This window comes from Ambystoma mexicanum, chromosome 6q (genome assembly GCF_040938575.1).
Source record: "Ambystoma mexicanum isolate Mex_15411 chromosome 6q, UKY_AmexF1_1, whole genome shotgun sequence".
NCBI lineage: Eukaryota > Metazoa > Chordata > Amphibia > Caudata > Ambystomatidae > Ambystoma > Ambystoma mexicanum.
In genome coordinates this window covers 217,563,380-217,584,288 of record NC_090937.1, presented here as the reverse complement: position 1 = coordinate 217,584,288, position 20,909 = coordinate 217,563,380, and the positions used below count along the sequence as shown (strand labels likewise).

At 47.6% G+C, this 20,909-nt stretch overlaps 1 protein-coding gene across 1 annotated transcript in view; it reads right to left on the bottom strand.

Moving 5' to 3' along the window:
* The window catches only part of LOC138515901 (alcohol dehydrogenase 1-like), a 438,132-nt gene that overhangs the window by 48,682 nt on the left and 368,541 nt on the right, over nt 1-20,909 (bottom strand). Inside the window, exon 8 of the mRNA XM_069630662.1 lies at nt 5,619-5,757. Within this exon, the coding sequence (XP_069486763.1) occupies nt 5,619-5,757 (139 nt within the window). The remainder of the gene's footprint in view (nt 1-5,618; nt 5,758-20,909) is intronic.

The window sequence follows — 20,909 nt, the reverse complement described above, 5'->3', positions numbered from 1 at the left end:
TTGGCACCAGGGCCGTCCCTCTCTAACTTGTCTACCCTGCGTTTCCCTCCTCGCTAGCCCAGGCACCAATAACGGGTTGTTAGTACGACCGCCTGGTGACCCCTGTTGTCTGTTCTTCTTATTGCCGCTAATGATGTTTTCCTTAATACAGTGGCTATCTGACTACCTGGGGGTCATCAAGTCTTTCTCTGACATATCCCACTTGGGTGGGTTAGGTATGGTGGTTCCTCTAACACCCGTTCTCTGCTGACCCTTTTCTACCATGGTCTCAAGAGATGTTCTTCTCCCATCGTACTACTGCCACTCCGATCCCTCACTCTGCCTTTCCACCTCCACCCTTTGATTTTACCTCTACTTTCACTTCAGAACTCTATCACTTTCACACTGTTGCTACCTCTGTTATACTTGTGTCCCTCCTATGCTACCACCTCACTCCTACTACTCCTCTGTAACTGCTACTCCCTCTTTCTTACCACTACTCCTACTCCTACTATCTCTCACTACCACTGCTCTCTCCACTGCAACTATCACTCACTATTACTACTGTATGCTACTACCAACTACCACTTCCTACTCCCCCTACCGCTCTACTACTCCCACAACCCCACAACTACTACCATCTCCACTATCGCTAACACCCTGCTACCCCTACTCTATCTCTATTCCTCACACTCTCCACTCTCACACACAAATACTCCGCAGACCCACTCCCTCCAATAGCTTTGTACTGCGGTCCCTCTCGCCTCCGCTGGTCTCTTGGACGCCCTTCATTACCTCCTGTTCTCACCCAAGTAATCCACACTGCACAACTCATATGCACTGAAAAGATGCTGTCTCCAGGCCCTTTATGATTACTTGTAGATTTATTACACTTTACCCAACCACACTTACACTGAACACATCACATACAGGCACTACACAACACGCCTCCCTCCTTTACCAAACCACACCAACCCATGACAAAGCACACACAGACCGACACTTCCACAGCAAGTTCCCCACCATCAAGACAACAAACCAAAACATCCTACATTCTCGAAAACCATTCACCAAGACAACAATATTCCCTCTGCCTGTTCCCGTCACAAACAAACAACTGGGCTCTCACCCCAGGGCCAAACCAGCCCAGGCACTGGGCTACTTAACCTACGTTCTGACACCACCTCACAACTTCATCGCCACCTACCACCCACCCCCACCTCGTCACCAATGAAAAGATGCTGTCTCCAGGCCCTTTATGATTACTTCATGTAGATTTATTACAATTTCTTAGTTCAGTTACATATTCAGGACATATAAGGAATACATAGGACATTAGCTAGGACAACACCGGCTCCCATCTCCCAGGCAGGCCAGCTGTAACTGCCTCCACTCAGAACACTCACTCAGAACATTCCATCATTCAGGCTTTCCTTAATTAATAGGAACCCCTAGTGTGTTAGTGGTGATGAGCAGGCTCGATTTCTGCATGCTGTGTTGACTTGTAATGTCTCAGAGATGCCCCTTTCTCTTGCAGCCGGTGTTGTGTGGTTCGCTGAATCCCTCAGCATATTTTGGACCACAGCCATGCGGCTCTAGCATTGTCTTCCGGCTGCTGCCTATTGCGTCTTCTTCCCACCGGCACTCTCCTACAGTGGCAACAGGGCATTCATCCTAGGTAAGGTGGGAGGGGCCCTGCCCGCACTCGCTCGGCACCATGGGTTGTTTGGGTTGGGCTCCCTCTCTCCCCTGACAAGGCCTGAAAGCTGGCCATGTCCCATTCAATTTGAAATTCATTAGCAATTAATAGTTAAGTAAACAAATGCATATTTTTGGACAGTATTTATGTCTCACCCATGCAACCTCTTCCCTTGGGGCATCTTTCACTCTGGGATGTTTATGCACGCCCATACCTGGAGCTACATTCACTCTCTTACCCACCTGTGGGGGATGTGACTCTTCAACCCAGGGCCTGTGGGGGAATCCAGGTTCCCAAACCCTGTGCTAAGCCCTGTGCTAAGTGTGCTGAAACATATTGCAGGTCACTCTCACACTTACTTGCCACAGAATATTCCCATCAAACTTGCCTGCGCGATTCAAGTGTTTTCCCCCTCTGCCCGCCCTGCTGATCATAAGAGCGGAGCTTCTAGAGCAATGGTGAAAGGGTTTCCTCCCTAACAGGGGAGCAGCAGAAATGTAATCTTGTACAGGGACCCTAGTTGGCAACGTTTCGTTAGGGGTGGATGCCTATGTGCACCCAAAGGACATAGCACAATACATCAGGCCTGCACTGCCAATGTTCCACATCCATGCCTTTTTTTATTGTCCCTTTTATGCTGCTCCAGCGAGTGGTGTTCCTCATATGGACTATCCCCATCCTGCAGTGGTGTTCAGCTGCCATTGCTGCTAAGCCTTGTAGCAAGCGCTCACGAGAATATGTTCATTCTTTAGACCAAGGAAGACCGAACTGTGTCCCGCACCTGCCTTTGAGATGACTCACCTCAGGGTTTCACCAGAGAGCTCTACCACTGGGTGGGCTTGTATTTCCCATGCTTGTTTCAAACCCAGTGCTCCAGTCTAAATCAACTCAAACCACAAGCACAAAGCTTACCATGCAAGTCTCCTTTATAACAACAACACCCTAACTCGCTTTCACCTACTATGTCATTAACTCGACACACAGCGCACTCCAACCAATTTCTCCAGAAGCCATATGTGTTGCTTGAAAATGGCAAGGTTCAAAATTGCTAGGGATCCACTGCGCACTTATCCTGAAGAGTGATGTATTATCTTATTGCACACAGACCTGCCTCAGCCCATTGTGGCAAGCTTCGGGAGGCAGAGGGAAGTCACTCAGCTGATAATTACAGCTTTAACGGTACTGGTGATGTCACAACCCTCAAATAATATCTGTTATAAAGCAAGAGGAGTGCTACTGCTGTCTGGCCCTGCCTGCATGAATGCAGAGCTCCTACCCCCTTCGGAGCATGACTACCGAGACCCCAGCTGGAGCAGGATGCGCCAGCCTCCCAACTGCTTAGGTACACATCAACATGGCCGCATCCATTACATACAATGAAAAGCATAGATCATCAGGCTGCGTGGCAGCTACTTGCCGTACCCCCAGTATCATCAACAGTTTTTGGATTGCAGAGGCCCTATCCAACGGTTCCAGCATCTGCTAGCAGGCAGAGACAACCCTTGTTCAAAGACCTGGCTCTAAGGCCTAGTATTCCTGTCTGGCCCTGCTTGCATGAACGCAGAGCTCCTACCACCTTTGGAGCAGCACTACCCAAAACCCCAGCTGGATCGGGATCGCGCCAGCCTCCCAGTGCATCTATGCACATGGATAGGCCAACTGCCGAGGTGCACATCAAAATGGCTGCAGCCATTACATCCAATGAAAAGCACAGATCATCAGGCTGTGTCGCAGCTCCTTTCCGGGCCCCCAGTATCATCGTTGATGATTGGATGGCAGAGGCCCTATTTGACGGTCCTAGCATCTGGCGGCAGGTGGAGCCGGCCCTTGTTCAAAGGCCTGGCTCTAAGGTCTAGTACTCCTATCTGGCCCTGTCTGGCCATCGAGGGGCTATGAGTACCTGCCAAATCCCCCACATCATGGAGTATCTACTCCAACTGCAACCTATTCCTGACAGCCTGCAACGCGCCTCACAGCAGTTAAGACGGATCAGTGTCATTTTAAACCACTCCTCAGCCCACTCTGCTGCTACAACTTCCTTCCCTCTTTCTTTGTGGCCCTCCCTCCGCTGGTCTGCGATGGAGGTGGTTGCCCTCAGTAACTCGATTTCTGCCGCTCCTGCCGTTCGCTGGGAGCGTACATGTACTGCGTTCCAGATTTCCAGGCTTTGATACAATTGAGGCAGATGCACAGCCGACTCGTGTGGCTACATCAAATAAGACCCTACCCACCATCAGCTACTTCAAGTGGCAAGTCGGTCAAGTGGCACAGCGAGTAGAGCGCTTGCTTTGACATCCGTGCAGAGCCTGCTAATGCAGGTTTGAATCCCGGCAGGGCCTAACTCAGCCTTTCATAATTCTGAGGTCGATAAATGAGCACCACACACGTAGCGCTATATAAATGCAAAATTATTATTATTCAATACACCTGACCTAACTTGGCAGCCTTGTGTTGTATATGAAACTCATCCTGAATATTTTTACCTAAACCGACCTCACTGCACATGAAACCCATCTTGTCTGCACACGAGATCCATCTTGTCTGCCTGCTCAGCTTATGTAGCCCATGTCCACGAGGCTTGCCACGGTGTGTACCCATCCAATGTTGTTGTTACCTCGCTGTACGCGCACACCTGATGTAGCCCCCATAACATGAGGTGAGGCTTCGCCCGCTGTGTCTACACACCTACTTTGTCTCATATGCCTGTCTACATGCCTGATGTAGCCCCCGTAACATGATGTGAGGCTTTGCCAGCTGTGCCTCCACACCTACTATGTCTCATATGCCTGTCTCCATGCCATATGTAGCCCCCATAACATGATGTGAGGCTTTGCCAGCTGTGCCTCCACACCTACTATGTCTCCTATGCCTGTCTACATGCCTGATGTAGCCCCCGTAACATGATGTGAGGCTTTGTCAGCTATGCCTACACACCTACTATGTCTCCTATGCCTGCCTGCATGCCTGATGTAGCCCCGGTAACATGAGGTGAAGCTTTGCCAGTATGTATACACACACCAATTTTGACTCTAACAAATATGCTTGTTCTTGCACTTTAGGAACTATTCTATGCACTTTTCTGTAACTAGCGCCTAGATGCCACAGGGCTTTGTGCGCTGATATAAATGTAAAATAAAACAAACAAAAGAGTGATGTCTTCACTGCACAGCTTACAGTGAAAAGACAAAATAATGTTGATAATTAACATGATAACAGAACAAACCTTCTTACAATCTTGAATATTCTGTTATTGTTGGTAATGTGTTTAATAAGACATGAACTCATGTTCTTTCTTTGCTTGATTTAAATCACTGGTAGCTGTGACTTACATAGAGCCTCATTCTGGATACCGGCACCTTACCGGACGGTCGACTATGGGTTTGCCGGTGGGGCACCTGGGTTACCTCCATTTAAATGCAGGAGGTAAGCCAGGCACCCTACTGCCAAAAAAATATCCCCTTACCACACCGGCCGTGCCGGTGTCGGTAATGACAGCAAATCCCCTCATGGAGTCCTATGGAACTCCATGAATGGGGATTTACACCGTCCCTCCGGCACCCGTAATCCTACCTCAATGCCCCTGGACCGGATGCCGGAAACGGTATCAACTTTTGCCCATAGTCTGTTGTGCAGTAAAAAAGGGAAAAGGGTTGCGCTAATCCTTCTTACAACAACAGAAGTCCTCTACCAGAAGGGAGCAATCATGCTCACAGTCGTGAGTTGGCAATGTGGGCCCTGTGTACAAATACTCTTCCTGTCCGCCATGACGTGAGCCACCTAAAGTGTGCTGAATTCCAAACATTTAGGGCCTTATTATTATTGAGACCTTTTGATGTTAAGGCTTTGTATACCTGTAAATTCGTTCATTTTTTCATTGGTGGTTTCTTAGCCACAAGACAGCTTATCAGCTGCTTCAGAGTGCAAATTAAGAACAACTCACCTCTCTCCAGCGTGCAAAAGTTCAAAGCCTTCATTGATTTTCGCGAATGGTAGAGTGTGGGTCACAAGTTCATCCAGTTTAAATTTATTTTCCATGTAATCAGATACCAGTTGAGGGACGCAGTCTTTACTCTTTAATCCTGAAAAAGACAAAACATACTGATCATAATTATGCTTTCAAGTATTCTGTTATAAAGTAAAAGCACTGATAAAACGCCCCAGTATGATTTTTCACTCATCAGTGTTTATTTTACTTGTTCATATTCCCCTAATTATTAGGGAAACACGTTTGCTCCTGATAGACCCGATGCAGGGGGTTGCAAGGCCCATGTCTTTTGGGTCACCTTGGTCCAGTACTGGCATCTAATCGCGCAACCCTTGGCACTTTGGGACTTGTATGTCAATATTTGAAATGAGAATGAAAAAAAAAAACACTTCCCAGCATTGAAATATCTGGGGCTAGATTAGTGTGATCCTGAGAGCCAGATGACTGTTCCTCGTCGGCAGCTCAGAAACAAAGAGAAACGACATTCAATACATGTCTTCTATACTGATGTAAGGAGGAAGTAATGCTGCGGAGAATGAACTTTACTGACTGTAACATTTCTGCGCTGTCATATTGCATGTCAACCATTTTCACGGAGTGGGTATTCCGATATTTTATTAAGGTCCATGCTGGTTTGTGATCGGTGGTATCATTTTATATTTTTCTGAAAATTCTGGCACTTGCTTTTTTTTTTTTTAAACCATGTTTTTATTGGTTTTAAGCAAGCAAGTTCTGCATTATGTCATTTGCAATTAGGGTGTTACAGTCGGTGCAGTCTCGCTTGAGAATACAAAACAAAGAAACAAACATAAAACTTAAACAAAACAGTTGGTCAGTGAAGAAGGTTTAACTGCCTGGGGAGGCCGATGATCGGTGGGAGTGAGCCCCTCGAGGCCCCTTGTCGGATTCAAAGCTCCTGGCGGTAGATCATGCTTCAGGGTCCCGCTGGTGGGGGGGAGGCCTCACTTTAGATCAAGGCTTTTGCTGTTTTGACTCTATTTTGCTAGCAGGGGCAGACCTCCCCAGACGGGTGAGCTCGGCTACTACTCCGTATTTTATTTCAGTCACATTTGTCCATCCACCATAGGGAGGGAGGCTGTCGGGCCAGGCCTGGGTATGTCTGTGCGTACTCCAAAAAGGGAGACCAAGTATGGAAGAATTTGTCTCTGTTCCCAAACATAAGGGCAGTGATTTTTTCGGCCACTACTATGTCCCAACATTTAGTCCACCACATTTGGACCGACGGGCCCTCTGGGTTTTTCCAGAGCCTTGCCACTGAGATCTTGGCCGCAGTCAGCAGGTGGGAGTACAGTTCTGCTCTGTGGCCTGAACAGGGGAATTGGCCCTCGCCGCTTGCTCCGAGCAGTACGATCCCTGGGTCCCATGGGATTGCCAATCCCGTGATCGAGTTGATTTGCTCTAAAACTGCTTTCCAAAATTGCGTCGACTTGGGGCATGTCCAGAGCAGATGATGTAGTGTGCGTTTGTCCGAGCACCCTCTCCAGCACGTTGGTGGAATCGCCGGGTTGCATTTGTTGAGAGATTCTGGGGTTCGGTACCACCTGTAGCATACCTTGAATGCCCCCTCCTTATTGGTTACACATTTCGAGCTTCTATTTGCTCTGGTGGAGATTTGGTCCGATTCCTCTGGCTCAATGGGTCTCCCAATGTCTCTCTCCCATTTGAGCATATATGGTTTCTTGTGGGTTGGGTCGGTTTTGTCTAGGAGCTTGTAGAGGGTAGAAATCTTGCCCTTAGGGGGAGGCGATGTGAGGGTCTGCTCTAGGGCTGTTAGGTCTCTGCATCCCAGGTTTTTCATACTCCTGTTTGAGAGCCAATGCCTAAATTGGGTGTATCTGAACCTCTCGCTTTCAGGAACCTTGAATTTCGCCTTGCAGGCCTCGAAGTCCAGAGAATTACCCTCCCCGAAGAAGTCCTGCACTTTCTCCAGTCCTCCCTCCCTCCATCTCAAGAAGTCCTTGGGGTTGGTGCCCGGTGAAAATTCTGGATTCATCCAGATCCGGGTGAGTGGGCCCATGGTGCTGCGGACTCTCCATAGCCGCGCCGCCTTCTTCCAGTTCGCCACTGTGCTTTCGGTTGCTGAGAGCAGCCCGGTGTCCGGACCGTCGGTGGAGCATTTCATATGGGGTAGTGAGGGTATCGGGACTGCCAGGCCTCCTCCAGCTCCAGCTAGTGGGGTTTCGGCATTGACGGAGGCCAGGCGAATGCGTGTGAGAGCTGGGCGGCTAGGATATATCTGGCAACGTCGGGTGCTCCCAGTCCCCCCACAGCCCTCCCCGTAGCATGAGTTTCCTTGGGATCCGTGGCTGTTTTCCTTTGCAGATGTATCTCATGATGCCCCTTTGGAGTTTCTGTACCGCTTGTTTCGGGATTGCTGTTGGCAGGGCTGCGCAGTGGTAAAGCAGTCTTGGAATAAGGTTCATTTTCAGGGCCGTTATTCTTCCGAACCAGGAAATTTCCTGTTTCTGCCAGTGTAGTAGATCGCTTTTGAATTCTTTGAAGAGAGGGGGAAAGTTAGCTTTATATAGTTTGTTGGGAGAGCCTGGAAGTTGGACCCCTAGGTATGATAGGTGCTTTTCAGCCCAGGGAATGAGATATTTGTTTGCCATATCGGAGATCAGGGATTGAGGTAGGTTGATGCCTAGTGCGGATGGCTTGGAAAGGTTAACCTTGAACCCTGATGCTTCCCCAAATTCTTTCAGCTCAGTCCACAGAGCTTTCATGAATTCCCTGGGCTTTGTTAATGTTAAGAGAACATCATCGGCATATAAGGCCGCTTTGTATACTTGGGCTTTGACTGTCAGGCCTTGGATTGCAGCATTTTGTCGTACTCTGCTTGCAAGCGGCTCCATAGAGAGGGCGATGATCAATGGGGAGAGGGGACATGCTTGTCTTCTGTCTCTCGAAATGTGGATTGTGTCAGATCTAGTTCCGTTAATTCTGAGCCTGGTGGATGGGTGCTGATAGTTAGCTAATGTCCATTTTATGAACTTCAGGCCGAAGCCAAAGTACCTTAATATTTTTTGTATGTAGCCCCAATCCAGCCTGTCAAAAGCTTTATGAGCATCGAGTGAGAGCACCATCAATTCCTGACCCTTCCTGCTGGCTGATTCGATAATATTTATGGTTCTTCTTATGTTGTCGTGAGTTCGGCGGCCGGGGATGAACCCGGTTTGATCCGGGTGTATAATGTCCGGGAGTAAGGGACATCATACACCCTTTGCTAGGATTTTGGCAAAGATTTTGGTGTGATGGGTCTGTACGAGGCACAGAGGCTCCGGTCCCTGCCTGGTTTCAAAATCAGCCCTGTACGCGACTCTTCCATTGAGGGGGTGGTCGTTCCCGTTGAAAGGAAGGAGTTGAAGAGGGCCGCAAGCTGAGGGGCGAGTATGTATAAAAACTTTTTATAGAATGGAGCTGTGAGCCCATCTGGCCCAGGCGAAGAGTTTTTCAATTTTGTTATGACCTCGCTCACTTCTTCTATCGAGATAGGGGCATCTATGGCTGCCAAGAGAGGGTGTGGGTTGCACGGCTGTATCCAATCTAGGTATTTTGAATGTGCGTCTGCTGCCGTAGGGGAACTCGACATGATTACTCTATGGTGCGCAGTCATGATATCTATTTTCTCTGGGTTGGCGTAGCACGGCATTCCCTGGGCGTCCTGAAGACATTGGATGGTGTTCCGCGAGTGCAGCTTTTTCAATTTGTGGGCCAGGAGGCGGTTTGCTTTGTTGCTGTGCACATAGTAGAATTGTTTGGTGTATGTGAGTGCTCTGGCCGCCTTATCTGCTAGATGCATTTCTAGGGATCATTTTGCTTTCTGGAGCGCGCAGCTTGCTTTCCTGTTCTGACCCTGTTTCAGGATGCGTTCCTAAACCACAAAACAAAAAAGTGTCCTGACAGGTTCACTAAACATATATATAAATTTAATTTATAATAAACTTCTCAATACCAGAAATATGGCACAAGCTATCTAGTTTTCTGTGTCCACCTAAGTTTTCATAGGGATACATTTTACAAAAATCACCATTTCGTACTTCTGTTTAAGCATTATACAGAAGTGACTTTTTATTATTTCAATTATTACTCATAAGCAAGGTCTGTCAATTACCAAGCACTATTAACTCAACATAAATTCCAAATCAAGCACAATATGTACAAAAAAGAACCAATAAATATCCATGTTCATGTACACAGTATTTCATACAATGCAAAAGACAGTTATATACACACATTAGAAAAAAACATTTGAAAAAACTTTTTCTCAGAATAGTCAACACTATATAAATTTGAAGTTGATAGGCCCCCACTCAGAGGTTGAAACCATATGTCTCTGGATTATAAATGTTCAGTTCCATTGGGGGCTCGAACACCTCTGCTTCGAGTTTGTCCTGCTGTAGTTTGCGTAGGTGTCGCAGCCTGGCGGTGCAGTCGTTAGCCGTGCCCCTGATCACTGGTTTCATGGCATCCCAAATCGTGGAAATCGAATTGTCTTTAGTGGTGTTTTCCTTAAAGTAGTTCTTGAGGGCTTCTGCCATTTCCGTTCTGATTGCTAAGTCTGGCACTTGCTTTTTTAAAAAGAATTATGAATGCGGAAGCAAAACTTCTGACTGATTGGCTGTTACTCCAGACAGAGGTCACATTAGATCTGTGGGGTCAAGATCAGTATGTATTCATGTATGTCTTTCATGTGTTTTCTTCTTGTGACCGTTTCCTGGTATTCAGGAGGTTACACTTTTCCTTCCTCCTTTAGTACATTGACATCACTCCCAGTGGTCAGTCTCGTTGACTAACTGAGGTAACTATGGGGAAGCATACTTCCCAGTAGAGGGCAGTGCTGTAGCATATGGCATAGGATTGCCTGCGAGGGTTTAGGCTCATTGACTTGTGCTGTGACCTATCAGAGGGACATATTCTGACAGTTGGTTCTGACTGGAATGGATTTCGAGAGGAGAAACTAGGCAGTGTACTGAGGTAGAAGGAGTTCTGTTAAAAGGCTCAAATGAACATGCCTCTGGACTATAAAATGTAATGGAGGTTCCCGCCTTGTAAAACAAGAGGGACTTTAGGCTGTTGTTTTATATCTCTCAGACAGATCCCTCAACGGATGAAGTGGCTGGCAGTGGGGAGAGTACAGCCCCAGGTGACCCATGGGCACCATGTTCAGTTTTGACTGGCTTAGTGATATGAGAATACATCAATACTCATGTGCCAGCAGAAAGACGTAGGAGTGAACTAGTTATGTAAGTGGTTCGCAGGATAATTTAAGCAAACCACTTGCACAACTGTTTAATTTTTGTTAGGGTAGAGTGCGCCTGACCTATGGCATATGTTGTCCAAGGTAGAGCTCTTGAGCCTCAGACCTGGCGATACACTGCAGGACGTATAGTCCACTCTGCCCGAGGCCTAGAAAAATACAGTTGATATTCAGATTGGAACCAAGTTGTGCCTCTACTCCAGAGTGGTGCAGAAAAACATGTCCTACCCGAGATCGCCATTGATCCGGTATAAAGGTTTGAGTCAGTCAGGTTGCAAAGAGGATTGTGAAGTTGACTGATGCTGGGAGTGTACAATAAGGGATCCCTTTGCTTGATGGTGTGGCTAGGAGTAGCGCTGTCCTAAGCTTTTTGGTGCAATGTTCTCTAATCTAAATGATTATGTGCCTGTGGGTCTGTTTGACCTGTTCTGCGTTTATTTGCAGGGCACGTAAAGTAGATGTGGAGCAAGATCCCAACTCTGCAGCATCACCAGTATGGATGAAGGATGCAGCTTATGATGACCAGTTGAGATGCTATAAATATATGGCATCCTTGCTGGGATATTTGCATGTTTTACTCTATCACTATACTAATGAAATTAACTTATCATCTGTGATGATTAATTATAGGGGGCCATCTTAAAATTGTGGATCTTTGCATCCAGTTGGTGCAGCACAAATGTGTAATTATTTGGCTGCTGGAAGTCCGTAGCCAGGTTCCCTAATGAAAGTTTGATTAATTCACAATACACAGTTTTATTTCTACATGTGTCTACTAGTGATGTCAGTGAGAGTACACGGTAGTTAAAAAAAAAATGATGAGGGCCCTGCTTTTACATTTGGAGAAACCGTTTTTTGCATGCCACATTTCATTGCCCCTTTGTAACTGCTTTGCTTTTGAGTATTTTATTTATTTATTGTTTGTTTTTTAGGTCACTTATGCAGCAAGTTAATATTGTTTCAAAGCGCTCTAAGGAAGGCATGGAATGAAAGAAAGAAAGACACAAGTGATCACAGTTCAAGGGTGTTTATTGAACGTTATCAAGGGTGGGATAAACGCTTATCTAAACCTAAATCTAAAGATGGTAGCAAGCTACGACCATCAAATAATAATAACGCAGTCCTAGTGGAGTGGAGTCAAAATAAAAGGGCCTATACTAAAAATCCTATTGCCAATCCTTACCCCTAGTTTACAAATAGTGTGTGGAAATGTTCATGAAAAAGAAAGAAGTGATCACAAAATGATAAGTCAGAATGTTCCGGCCATTGGCCTCCATTCCGCACGTTTTCAACACAGTAAAAGGCGGTTCACCCGAGCATAGCACACTCTTGGGCTTCTTCGGCACAAGGACACGGTTCTTTAACAAGCATCAGAGAATTCTATGCCCAACTCTTTTAAGTTATCAAAAAGTCTCTTGATCCAGAGGGCCTAATGTATCAAACAACCAAAAAAGTCCCTTTCCAAGTATTCAAGTAGGGAGATTCACTCTTCACCATGGATGCCCTTCAGTTGGGCTCAATAAGTCTCCCTCAGCCAGGTTCAGACGGATTACAGTTTGTATTAGCAAACAAAGACTTTCAAATGTGCACAGGGTTTGGCTGGAGTCGTTGCAGGACCACTTCAATTTCACAGTTCACAATTTTACACTCTCAGTTTGATACCTAACAGAGACCTTCGAATGAGCACCAACGTAGTGCAGGGCCACTCTGTATATGATATCTACCTTAGTTTCAAAGGTTCAGTCACTTCTTGGATATTCAATTATATTTGCATCGCTCATCACATACGTCTTACTATCTGTTCTTTGCAGACTTCTTCATACAATGTTGCCGCCGGCAACCTTGGATCTAACACAGACCGGTCTGATATCAGTTTCCTCAACTCAACGGCTGTGCTGACTTTACTGGGGCCGCTTTGTTGTAGGAGCCAAGGACAGTACCACAATGGCAATCGCTCCTCCCCGCCTCAGCTATTATTACAGAAGAACCCCGGGTACCTTTGACACACAATGCACCTTCCTTCAGCTTTAATTCCCGGTCTCATGTTTCTTATTCTGTAGGTCTCATGAAAGTAATGGTTTCCATCCTCTGAAAAGGCCAAGGCCAATTCCCTCCTTGCAACCCTTTCTGGTCTTTCCGTCTTTTACCTTATATTAAACTGCCAGCTCGGAACTGCTACTTCCTCGTGCGTTTTGCCTTGTTTTCGTGCTCCGAATTTTTTCCGTGTGGGGAAGTGTGATGGAAGTCAGGTGTGTGTAACTATCAGTAATTGCCTGACTCTGCCTGGCCCTTGTGTTGGGACATGTCAGGTATACAGCTCTGGTGTTAGTCCGTTGTCGTTCACAGTGAACTTTCGGTGAGAACAGGTTTGTGTCGGGAAAGGGGGGGGGTTGATTTCCTAGGTGTCCTATCTGGTAGGATGGGGAACAGGTGTTACAAGGAAAGGGATACTGCATCTCACCTTCCGGTGTCCCACTTCCACTCCCTGAGGTCCCCTCATCCAGTTGATCCTCCCGCAATGGTCCACCCACAGGAACTGGATCTAAAAGCAATGGCTGTGTCCTGGCCACCTGGATGACAGATCCCCAGGGACTAGCGGGTGAGACACTTTCAGGTTTCTCACAGCGCCCCCAGGGAAATGGGAGGGAACAAGGGAGTGAAACACATTAAAATTCACAAAACTATTAAAAACATTGGAGGGGAAAAAGGATTAAGGACAACCCTACTATTCCTTGTGAGTATTCAGAATGTGTAAGTGCAGCAAGGAAGAGGGTAGAGGGGGTAGGTGCTGGAGCGTCCATGCTCGTGGGTGAGCCACAGATGAAGTGCATGGTATGGTGAGTGTAACGCTCACCTGGTTCCCACGGAGGCGCGGCGTCGTAGGCGCAGAACTCTGAAGATGGACAGGAAGGGCCCATCTATTCTGGCTTCCCTGGCTCGTTGGATACCCTCCTGTGCGTGAAAAGGGAGTATTACCAACTGTGGAACAATGCTCAAGCCTCCCACTGTCAGGATGCCTACCTCCAAGGAGCCAGGTCCGACCCAGCAACCCCAGAGGCAGGCATCATTTCCCCCAGGAGAGCGCCAGCGGGCCCAAGCTGGGGCCCTTTGGACGCAGTCCTGGCGCCTTTGGCGCCAGGCTCATGTTGGACCCCTGTCCTGGCGCCTTAGGCGCCAGGCTCATAAAGCTAGACATGTTTTCAAGTGTTTTAATGTGCACTTACCTGATGCAGACCATGCTGCCACATCCAGGCCCTCTTGAGGCCTGAATGGAACTACTTTACCTGTGGGATTACTTTCCACCCGGGTGTGGTCTAGGACGGATACATACCTGATCGGAGGAAGGATACACTTTTGGAACTTCTTCCAAAGCTATTTAAACCACACCCGATCAGCAACTCACGCTTCGCGTTGTTCTGCTCCTCGCAGCTGGACGCTCACCGTGTCAGCTCCTGCATCTGGACTTCAGCCACGCCTGTCAGCATCCTGGGTCACCTGCAAAGGGAGACAAGAGACCTACCAGCTAATCTGCACCACGGAGACATCACCGACGATCCTGAAAGGGAAGACATCATTTTTAAAAGCATTTCGTTACGATCGCTGCAGCGCTGCATTTCACTCACCTTTCCTGGGTTCCTCCATCTTCAGCAGTGATCATCCGGATACACAGCCACTTCCCAGAGCCTAGAGAAAAAGACAAGAATAAGAGGTGAGAGAAGGAAGGGAATAGGAAAAGCTCAGTTTCCTTCTAAGACTTACCTGTTGGGTCATTCCCATTTCATTTCGGGTCTTGCTGCTTCCAAGCAGGACCCCGGCCCCTATGGGGAAAAAAGACAAAGACATTAGATGAGCGAATGCAAAAAACATTACCTGAGCGCTCATCTAGGACTTACCAGATCTTCACTGGAACTGCACGTTTCACTTCGGGTCAGCGCCATATCTCCGGCATTCCGAACCCCGGCCCCTATAGGGAAAAGACATCAACATCAGCGCTTTATGGCAAGGAGTTTCCAAAGGAATCTTCATTCATCACCTGAAAAAAGGCAATGAACATTATTATTTAAAGCTTGAACTTTTGAACTTGTAACAGAACTTTTACAGTGCCTTACCAGTATAATCAAGCTTACCTGAACTCCCATCCAACCTCAATCCAGTGAAGTAACTAGGTTCAACGCGCCCCTGCGTCAGAAGCAGGATGGAGAGCTTGTCCTTTCAGACCCTAAGGTGAGACTTCACGGGGAATCGTGGAAGGGTATCGTGGAGGGTTGGAAGAGAGTGGGAGGCTTGAGCATAACTCAGTCAGTAGGTAATACTCCCTTTTCACGCACAGGGGAATATTCCTGCGAGCCGGAGAAGCCAGAGTTGAGGGCCCTTCCTGTCCATCTTCAGAGTCCCGAAGCCAGACCTGCGCCTCCGTGGGAATCAGGTGAGCGTTACACCCACTCCCTTCCAACCCTCCACGATACCTCCTCCACGATTCCCCGTGAAGCCTCACCTTAGGGTTTGGAAGGATGAGCTCTCCATCCTGCTTCTGATGCAGGGGCGCGTTGAAACCCAGTTACTTCACTGGATTGAGGATTGATGGGAGTTCAGGTAAGCTTGACTGTTCAGGTAAGGCGCTGTAAAAGTTCTGTTCAAAAGTTCAAGCTTAATAATAATGTTTGTTGTCTAATTGCAGCAAGCGCTAATGCTTATGTCTTTTTCCCCTTAGGGGCCGGGGTTCGGAGTGCCGGAGATATGGCGCCGACCCGAAGTGAAACAGTTCTGGATGAGCGCTCAGGTAATGTCTTTGCATTCGCTCATTCAATGTCTTTGTCTTTTTTCCCCATAGGGGCCGGGGTCCGGAGATGCCAGGAAGCGACAGGACCCGAAATGCAGTGGGAATAATCCAACAGGTAAGACTTAAAAGGAAACTGAGCTTTCCTTATTCCTTTTCTCCCTCTCACCTTTGTTCTTGTCTTTTTTCCTCTAGGCGCCGGGGCGTAGCTGAATTCGGAAGATCGCTGCTGAAGATGGAAGCGCCTTGCAAAGGTGAGTAAAATGCAGCGCTGCAGTGATCGAAACAAAATGCCTTTAAAATGATGTCTTCCATTTCAGGGCCGTTGGAGATATGACTCCGGGATGCAGATTTAGCAGGTAAGGGCTTTTCTTCTCCTATTCTCTTCCTTTCTCCCTTTGCAGGTGTTCCAGGGTGCTGGCAGGCGTGGCTGAAGTCAGGATGCAGGAGCTGACACGGTGAGCGTCCAGCTGCTAGGTGCAGAACAACGCGAAGCACGTGTGGCTGTTCGGGTGGGGTTTAAATAGCCTTGGAAGAAGTTCCTGGTATGTATCCTTCCACCAATCAGGTATGTATCCTTCCCCGACCACACCCGGGTGGTGAAGTAGTCCTACAGGTAAAGTAGTCCCATTCAGGCCTCAAGAGGGCCTGGATGAAGCAGCAAGGTCTGCATCAGGTAAGTGTGCACCCAAGCACTTAAACACATATCCTCTTCTATGAGCCTGGCGCCTAAGGCACCAGGACTGGGGTCCGCTATGAGCCTGGCGCCTAAGGCGCCAGGACTGAGTCCAAAGGGCCCCGACTTGGGCCCGCTGAGACTTCCCTGGGGAAAATGATGTCTGCCTCTGGGGTTGCTGGGTCCGGCCTGGCTCCTTGGAGGTAGGCATCATGACAGTACCCCCCCTCAAGGCCCCTCCCAAGGTCTTTTCCTCCGGGGGTTTTGGTTTGTGCGGGAATCTTCGATGGAATCGTTGAATTAATCGTGCTGCGTGAACATAGTTACTGGGTTCCCAAGATCTTTCCTGAGGTCCATATCCTTTCCAATCAACAAGATAGAAGAGTTTCGACTTAACTATCTTGGAATCTAAAATGTCTTTCACTTCGAATTCTAATTCTCCATCAATTTGGACAGGGCCTGGGGGCTCAGACAGTCTGGTTCCAGGTTGTACTGGTTTTAGAAGAGATGCGTGAAAAACGGGATGAATCCGCATGTTGGATGGTAAATCGAGTTTAAAGGCCACTGGGTTGATAATAGCTTTGATGGGGTAAGGCCCAATGAATCTGGGATTAAAAGTTCGCTGACCCTTGAGGGGTAGATGTTTAGTTGCTAGCCATACCTGATCTCCTACTTGGTAAGGAGGAGTTTTACTTCGGTGCAAATCAGCGTTTTCTTTATACTTTTTCTTGGCTTGCTGTAAGTGGGTTGTAGCTTCTTTGAAGGCTTGGAATATTGTGGAATGTAGGTGATTTACTGCAGGCATCTCCAGGGTCAGAGGTGGATCTAGGTCAGAGGTCCGAGGATGGTGACCATACAGGGTATAAAAAGGAGTCTGTCCGGTTCCAGAATGCACTGAATTGTTGTATGCATATTCTGCAATCCAAAGGATGTCTTTCCAATTTAACTCGGATTGGTGTAACATGCACCGCAGATATTGCTCGAGAGTCTGATTGGTTCTCTCGGTTTGTCCGTCGGTCTGGGGGTGGTGGCTGGTGGATAACCGCACGTCTATTTGTGCTAGTTGGCAACATTTCTTCCAAAAGTGGGAGATAAATTGACTTCCATGGTCTGAGACTAATATGGAAGGGAAACCATGTAACCGCACTATATTTTCCATAAATTCCTTGGCCAAGGTGGAAGCTGACGGCAATCCTTTTAAAGGGATAAAATGGGCCATTTTGGAGAATAGATCCACTATTACGAGAATCGTGTTGTAACCACCACAAGGAGGCAGGTCAGTTATAAAGTCCATTGACAAGGTGTGCCAAGGTGCTGGTGGAATGTCCAAAGGTTGAAGTAGGCCGGCTGGCCTTTTCTTTTGACTCTTATTTTGGGCACAGATTCCGCAAGACAACACAAATGACTTTATGTCTTTTCTCCAAGAAGGCCACCAGAAGTGGCGTTTGATCTTTTCTTCTGTTTTCGCGATACTGGGGTGTCCTTCCATTAATGATTCATGATGACGGGTAATGACAAGTTCCTGCAATTCTTTACTTGGCAGAAATAACCGCTCTTGGAAGTAGGGTAAATCATCTTTAACGGTGTAGTGAGGACCCTTTTGACTCCATTCCAGTAAGGCAGAAGAGTCAAAAAGCTGTTTTACTTGAGCTTGGATGTCCTCAATGGTTTGCAATGAAGTCAAGCCCAGAATTCTTTGTTCCGGTATGATTGGCACAGGTTCTAAACTCGAATTGGGTTCTTCCATGCCTATCCGGGATAAGGCATCTGCCTTACCATTCTTGCAGCCAGGGCGATAGGTAATTACAAAATCAAATTCCGCAAAGAATAAAGCCCATCGGAGTTGTCGCGAAGATTGAGCTTTGGCCGTCTTTAAATACTGCAAATTTCTGTGGTCCTTTAACACTGCCAATTTGCATAGGTTCGGAAACGTCAGTACTCTTCGAGTTAACGTGGGTCTTGATAGGTACTCTGGTTTCATACTTGAGCCGATCTGCTTTTCTATTTTGAAGTCTGTGATCAAGTTGAACCACTAAGTCTATGTAGTCTGCGCAGGCCTGGGGTGTATCTACTATCTGAGCTATAACATCTTTAAGCTCTCCGCGCAGGCCTCGATGAAACAATGTGATCCTTTTATTTTCAGGCCATCCGGTTTCCACAACTAGTCTATTAAAGGTGGCGATATAGGACAAAAGATCCTGATTACCTTGTCGTAAGGATAGCAGTTCGTTGTCAAGTGCCTGTCCCTGCGAGTGTCGAGCGAACAATCTTTCCATGCTGGCCTGGAAGCCCTGGAAATCCCGGAGAATGGGATCATCCTGATTTACCAATGGAATAGACCAATCGGCAGCACAGCCACTGAGGTAAGATAGTACAAAGGCTACTTTGGTCTGGTCGTTGGGGAAGGCCCCGGGCCTGCATAAAAAGTGTAAACGGCATTGGTTCATAAAAACGGCATATTTCTTGGGATCCCCCGCAAAACGTTCCGGCGGGGCCAAAGGCATGTGTCCAGGTAGATTGATTTGTACCGGGTTATTCGAACCCATTGTTGTAGAAATATCTCCGGAAACAGGTAAAGGAGTGTGCTCTGCCTGGCCCTGCAATAACCTTTTGGCCAGATCATCAGTTCTTTCCTTGGATAGGATTAGTTCCCTTCTGAGAGCATTAGTCTCCTGGCGGGCTGAGTGCACTTCTGCCCGTAATTCCCCTAAAAGATGGGCCAGCTGATCTGTCTCGGAAGTCTCCATAGCGCTCAGATGGGAAATTGTGGTAAGGCTTCGCGTTCTGTAACGCTCACCTGGTTCCCACGGAGGTGCGGCGTCGAAGGCGCAGAACTCTGAAGATGGACAGGAAGGGCCCCTCTATTCTGGCTTCCCTGGCTCGTTGGATACCCTCCTGTGCGTGAAAAGGGAGTATTACCAACTGTGGAACAATGCTCAAGCCTCCCACTCCCTTCCAACCCTCCACGATACCTCCTCCACGATTCCCCGTGAAGCCTCACCTTAGGGTTTGGAAGGATGAGCTCTCCATCCTGCTTCTGATGCAGGGGCGCGTTGAAACCCAGTTACTTCACTGGATTGAGGATTGATGGGAGTTCAGGTAAGCTTGACTGTTCAGGTAAGGCGCTGTAAAAGTTCTGTTCAAAAGTTCAAGCTTAATAATAATGTTTGTTGTCTAATTGCAGCAAGCGCTAATGCTTATGTCTTTTTCCCCTTAGAGGCCGGGGTTCGGAGTGCCGGAGATATGGCGCCGACCCGAAGTTAAACAGTTCTGGATGAGCGCTCAGGTAATGTCTTTGCATTCGCTCATTCAATGTCTTTGTCTTTTTTCCCCATAGGGGCCGGGGTCCGGAGATGCCAGGAAGCGGCAGGACCCGAAATGCAGTGGGAATAATCCAACAGGTAAGACTTAAAAGGAAACTGAGCTTTCCTTATTCCTTTTCTCCCTCTCACCTTTGTTCTTGTCTTTTTTCCTCTAGGCGCCGGGGCGTAGCTGAATTCGGAAGATCGCTGCTGAAGATGGAAGCGCCTTGCAAAGGTGAGTAAAATGCAGCGCTGCAGTGATCGAAACAAAATGCCTTTAAAATGATGTCTTCCATTTCAGGGCCGTTGGAGAAATGACTCTGGGATGCAGATTTAGCAGGTAAGGGCTTTTCTTCTCCTATTCTCTTCCTTTCTCCCTTTGCAGGTGTTCCAGGGTGCTGGCAGGCGTGGCTGAAGTCAGGATGCAGGAGCTGACACGGTGAGCGTCCAGCTGCTAGGTGCAGAACAACGCGAAGAACGTGTGGCTGTTCGGGTGGGGTTTAAATAGCCTTGGAAGAAGTTCCTGGTATGTATCCTTCCACCAATCAGGTATGTATCCTTCCCCGACCACACCCGGGTGGTGAAGTAGTCCTACAGGTAAAGTAGTCCCATTCAGGCCTCAAGAGGGCCTGGATGAAGCAGCAAGGTCTGCATCAGGTAAGTGTGCACCCAAGCACTTAAACACATATCCTCTTCTATGAGCCTGGCGCCTAAGGCGCCAGGACTAGGGTCCGCTATGAGCCTGGCGCCTAAGGCGCCAGGACTGAGTCCAAAGGGCCCCGACTTGGGCCTGCTGAGACTTCCCTGGGGAAAATGATGTCTGCCTCTGGGGTTGCTGGGCCCGGCCTGGCTCCTTGGAGGTAGGCATCATGACAGTTTAGTTTAGTTTAGTTTAGTTTATTACTTGTATTGCGCACCAAACCCGCAGGTAGTCGGGCGCATCATAAAAGATAACTCACAGCTTAGTTGTACATGGTATACAATACAATACAATATGCACTATTACAATTTTTACAATTTACCTATATAGAGAGAATATTTATACATTATATACAAAAATGAGTATATACAAAATCTTTGCAAGCAACCATACTGAGTAGGATCTGGAATAATAGAGGGTAGGATCTAGGAGAGGAGGGCGAGCGCCAAATCACGCTTAGCCATCAGAGTCTTTGAACATTTTTATAAGGGTGTGGCGAAATTTTGTAAAGGA